The 5627-nt window shown below is 38.5% G+C and overlaps 1 protein-coding gene across 1 annotated transcript in view; it reads left to right on the top strand.

Annotated features, from left to right (window-relative positions):
* The window catches only part of LOC122350671 (fibrinogen C domain-containing protein 1-like), an 18908-nt gene that overhangs the window by 4539 nt on the left and 8742 nt on the right, over nucleotides 1-5627 (top strand). Inside the window, exon 3 of the mRNA XM_043247349.1 lies at nucleotides 1777-2256. Within this exon, the coding sequence (XP_043103284.1) occupies nucleotides 1777-2256 (480 nt within the window). The remainder of the gene's footprint in view (nucleotides 1-1776; nucleotides 2257-5627) is intronic.

Raw genomic sequence — 5627 nt, 5'->3', positions numbered from 1 at the left:
TTATTAATAATATATTTTTAAATAATTTAACTGTTGTTCATTGTTAGCAATACATTTCCTTTTATTAATGCATTATTTTGTAAACCCTATTTTTTTTAGTTAATTCTGTAAAGGATAGACTAGTGTAAATAACAAAATGCATGCAACAATTTCCGTGTGGATTGATCTTATTTCAATCATACCAGGAGCTCATCACATCTAGTGCCTCGACATGTTCCACCAGCGCTCAGAGACGGAGGAGGGAAGATCTCTGGTCTCTCTGAGTAAACTGCTCACTGAAGTGCTTCCCCGAAATCTTTTTATTTTCCTGGAGTCGGTCGTAAAAGCCCACTCGTAAAGCAAGCCATTAACCACCCATCAGTATGGGCCAATGCCAGCGTGGCTGTTTAGCATATTTATGAAACGGAAGGCTTGGGAAAAAAAAAGAGAACATATGTGCACGCGCTTATTCTGGGAATTGCATATTTTACACCAAGAGCGCACCTCCACTGCCAATGCATCCTTGCATGCATGCACACANAGGGAGCACCAGAGATGGAGAGCTGAGTTTATTAACTGCGCAAAATGGGTAATGGAGTGAATGGATAATGCAGACTGACAGCACACACTCACAAACATGGTTCTTATGTCTGGTTCTGAGATTAATATTTTTGAGAAGCACTTCTCTCATGAAGAACCCGTGATTACCAAATTACCAAACTTCACCCAACGCTTCCATTGATTTCCATTCATAGAAGACACGCACAAAAATACAAACTTTAAATATGAAAGATTACCGTGCACTATAGTAGATTGCATAATTTTGCCTTCTGTTGTATTATAACATCAATCAAAAAAAGACATTGGAAGTATTTATTTTAAGGTCTCAGTGGATGCTTGAATATACCTACTTCACGTAAATATATTAGGTAAAAGATTTTCAGAAAACAGGAAGGTTTGGGAATCCTCGCATTACATGTAAATAAAAATAACGTAAATTAGTGCATTTTAAGGCAAACAAAATGAGTCTGCAGTCGACGCAGTGTTGAAACACTAATAAAAGCTGAAATGTTCTATTGGTCAAATGTTGTGTATCCGTCTGACTAGTGGCTGGTCTTTCTGTGTATATTCACAAAACTTAAAAGATGAAAAAGAGTCATTTATTGCTGCTGTTTGACTAATATCTAATTCTGTAATCAGCAGCACTTCATGTGTATTTACACGTATTTTCAGTGCACTTACCCGAGAAAATACTGGTAATATGAAGTTACATGGGAAAGTGTGTGTTTAGGGGAAGTTTCAGGGTGAGTACCTAGTTATTGTAATTACTACAATAAGTATATAGTACTGTATGTACATGAGGAACAGGACTGTAAAATAAAGTGTTACCATATAATCAATAGAAAGTCAGTTAAATACTTTTCATATTAAATACATCCTTACATTTTTGTAGCCATTTTCTCAAACTTAGTTTACAGAGATTACACATCATATAATATACAGAGAAGAGCTGAGAAAGAGCTGTGTTTGCAAGAAAAGAAGAACCATGTCACAACGAAACGAGCATTATTGGAGCAAACAGATGATTCTCATGCTAAGTCGAGAAAAGAGAAGAGAGCGGGATGAGAAACACTTCCATCTCTCCTTCTTTGTCTTTCCTGCAGTTGTGTCAGACTGCAGTATTATCCCCGACGGGCTTTAAAAAGCACTTTCTGTTCTGCAGAAATGGTAATGATGATTATGATGTTATGATGGCTTTAACTCTGTCTTTTTTTTTTCTTCTGTCTCTGTCTGCAGAGGATGAGTTGTAGCTATCTGCTTTGTACCATCCTGCTTTTCGTGGCCGTTCTGCTCGCAGTCACAGTGACGGGAACCATTCTTCTCATGAACCACTACCAGGCCCCGCCCATGTCGGACGGCCCCCCTCATATTAGCACAAACCAGGACGAAGCCAATGCGTTGGTGACAGTCGAGAGGGGTGATGGATCACGCATCAATATCTTCATCGACCCCAACTGCCCTGATTATAACAGTAATTTCCTGCGGCTCGAAGGCGTGCAGACGTCTTTGCTGCATTCGCTCACCGACCACGATACGGATCTCAAGTCCGTCAAAGGTCAGGATCGAGCGCTATTGGTCAACTTGGCAGAGGAAGTTGCTAAGCTGTCTGCCCACGCGGGACAGCTGAAGATGGACTATGAGTCTCTCAGAAGAGGACAAAGCAACCTGGGACAGGATCTGAATACACTGCAGACTGAACAGAGCAGACTTATACAGGTAATATGCAGAACAGCTGCATCTTCAGAGGTGCATGCATGGTCACATTTCTGAGATAAACGTACNGCACTTTTTAGCGAGACACAAAATATCTACCAATAAGTACATATCACTGCAGTTTCCAAAATAAATGAACTCTAGAGGCAGTAAAACTCTGACGCCTTTTATTCCTTTTTAGACCAATTTACAGAGTTTCTATTAACAAAGCATTTTTTTTTTATATCATGTGACTTTAAAACAATATAAATATGCTGTGGGGATTTGCTGATGCTTTTTTTATGTTAGCATCACACGTATCCAGCTTTCATATCTATGGTTTTTCACAGACGGTAGGTTTGTTCGGTAGCTCACGGAGTACAGAGATGTACTTGAGAGGAGAGGAGCTCTTTGAATCCCGTGTAACTACGGTTTGACAAAACAGTTCAAATCTGCATAAAAGGAAGTCGAAATAACACGGTTGCATCAACAAATGTGTTATTATATCAGTTTTGCGTTCGTTAACACTATCGGGCAGGTTAAGGATTGGATTCGGTGTAGGGCACATTGCCAACATGGTAAAGCATTAACTTTACAGTCCCTGGATATTTAACATAATAAAAACACAGCAATACGTACCTATATTAACAATAAGAATATAGTAATGACAACATCTAAATGCTATTTGTAATAGTTTTTACTACTGTATTAATATTTCTTTTAAAATAATAATTTTTTATCAGTTCCGCTATAGGTGCAGTAACCCAAAAAACTGAAATTACTGTTAAAATACAGTCTCCACACGAGCAGAACTGAGCAGGTGTGACTTCAGCTCAGCAGCAGCTTTTATCAAACCATTAAACTTCTGGGAAATTGACAGAATCTATAATAAATGATGTTTCGGGGAGAATAATGCTGCGTTAACATTTGCTATGTTTCCCTGAGTCTGAACCTCAGTTCAATTGCCACCCCGCTGGTCTGTTCTCACACTTTATGCTGTTTCAAACCGTGGCTCATTTGCAAAATGCTTTTGTCATCAACGTAGGACCCATTGGAAGCTGTTTATCACCATCTCCAGCCAGTTTGAAATCTGAAAGTTAGTAATGGAGATAAATGTTTACTGAAATAGTCCTTGTGTATCGGAACGAAAGTTGCGTGTGTATCACCTATACCACGGAAAGGTTCATTTACGTTTAATGCTGACATTATTAGCAGAAATCGTGTAATGAAATCAGTGTTTTAAATATGAAATCATGTTAGAGTCGAATTTAAATGAAGTTAATTAAACTAGAGTCTTTAGACAAAAACAGCCTGGCGATAAAAATAATTTATTTATGAAGATTTGGTTGCTTTGCGTTTATCATTTTTGATTTGAATTATTTATGATATGATATAAACTATTAAAATGTTTAGGGTTGGTAGGATTTTTATTTTGTTTTTCTCATCGAGGCTGCATTTATTTGATCGCGAAATATATGTTATATATGAAATATATGTCATAGCATTTATTTCGTTGAATCATTTTAAACAATAGTGTATATGAAGTGATATATTAAATATACACCTAACCTAAGAAAAACACTGTTTAAGCCTCCTTAAATTAATTCATAGCAGTTTTTTTTATATGTCTGTGTAAGACACCTTTATTTGGTTTCACTGTCCGTGTGTCAAAGTTCCACTGTTTTTTTTATCTGCAATATATTTTGATTTATTAAGTATTTTTATTTATTTATTTATTTTTGGCGCTCCAGGGCATGTGTCAGCTTTCACATTGGCATCCTGTAACATATTGTGCTCAGACTGCATTATGCACGGTTCTAGTGTTATAGTCACATACACTGTGTTATTGCCAGCTGAGGACGTAGAAAGCTGATATGAGGACATCGATACAGTAGATGGCAACTGCTGTAGCACTTCTTTCTCTATAGACTACAGTTTCAGGGCTGGGGAACAGCAGATGCCGCCTGTTTTTCAGTGTTAAGTGAATTACCACCGAGTTAAAGCCTGACTTTAATCTGAATTACGAAGACTTAAGGTTTAGGATTAACACCATCTCTCTCTAACCACGAGTTACTGACAAGCTCCTACACACCAAATCTGTCAAACAGACACACGCACACACACGCAGGAGCATGCACACCGACAAACACACACACAGCGGGCAGGAGTGAAAGAGAGTTGTTTATCACTACCAAACACCTGTGCAACAGAGAAAAGCGTTAGCGAAATCCCCCCTGAATAGAAAATAATCCTTCGTTTTCTGATGACTTTTAGACAGCAATGGTGACCCGTGTTTGTGTGTGAGCGTGTGTGTTTGTGTGTGCGTGTGTGTGTGTAATTGTGAGGGGTCTTTCTGTTTCATACTTTTTTTGGGGGTTGAGCTTTGATACAGTTTGAATGAATAGATGGATTTATGAATTCTGGAAAGGAGCACAGAAAGCAACACTCAGCACAGGCTTGAACCGCAACTGAAGAGTGAAGAAAAAGAGGCAAAAGAGGCCGCGCGGTTACCCTAGCAACCATGTTAAAACCTGTCATCCCTAAATTTATCAAACCTTATTAATTAAGGGCACTTATACCTGTAATTACCTCCCTTTGCATGAAAAATGAAACACAGACAGTTCCCTTGTCGCAGATTGTAATGCCAGTTTAATTGTTAATTTGTGGGGAAACCAGCTCTGATAGCGCACTGAGGTAAGGTTACGGGTTACACATGATAGCATTTTAGCACATACGCTTCATGAAGCAGCGGGATATGCACACGCAGACGGAGTGTAACTCCACCTCCCCCTCAAAGAGTAAATGGCATCACCTATAAAAGTGAGAAATATTGGTGAGGAATGAATCTATTTTAGCTCTAGTGGCATTTTAGCTTCAGCTGCTTTTCTGTTTACACCCTGCCATTAAAGGAAGTAATTGTGCACTGTCAATCGACTCAGTATTATAACCATCTCACTGACATAACCCTGAAAAAGGCCTTTATCTAAAGGTTACCTCCTATGGGCTTAAGGCTGTTAAGTGCACTGGCATGTGTGTGTGTTTGCGTCATGTTCAAGTGTTTGAAGCGTCAAACCAACCATAATCTGTAGGGTTCAGTGCGCTAATAGTCACGGGTTCCAGAGAACCTCATTTGGTGCGGTGCAGGTGTGTTAGTAACGGTCCTGTCGGTTTTCCTGTCCCGTGAGACACATGACAGAAACGTGTGTTTATTTGACTCCTGAATTCATAGAAATAGACATCAGGTCAAATCGATCAGTAACGTATGATTTTTTTATAAGAAATGACTTTTATTTAGCAAGGTTGCGTTAAGTTAATCAAAAGTATGGGGAAAAAAAACAATTAAAATGCTATGGAACATTCCTATTTTTTAAATACCGTTCTTCTGAACTTTATAT

The sequence above is a fragment of the Puntigrus tetrazona genome, chromosome 8 (genome assembly GCF_018831695.1).
Source record: "Puntigrus tetrazona isolate hp1 chromosome 8, ASM1883169v1, whole genome shotgun sequence".
Taxonomy (NCBI): Eukaryota; Metazoa; Chordata; class Actinopteri; order Cypriniformes; family Cyprinidae; genus Puntigrus; species Puntigrus tetrazona.
This window is presented reverse-complemented; position numbering and strand designations above follow the sequence as displayed.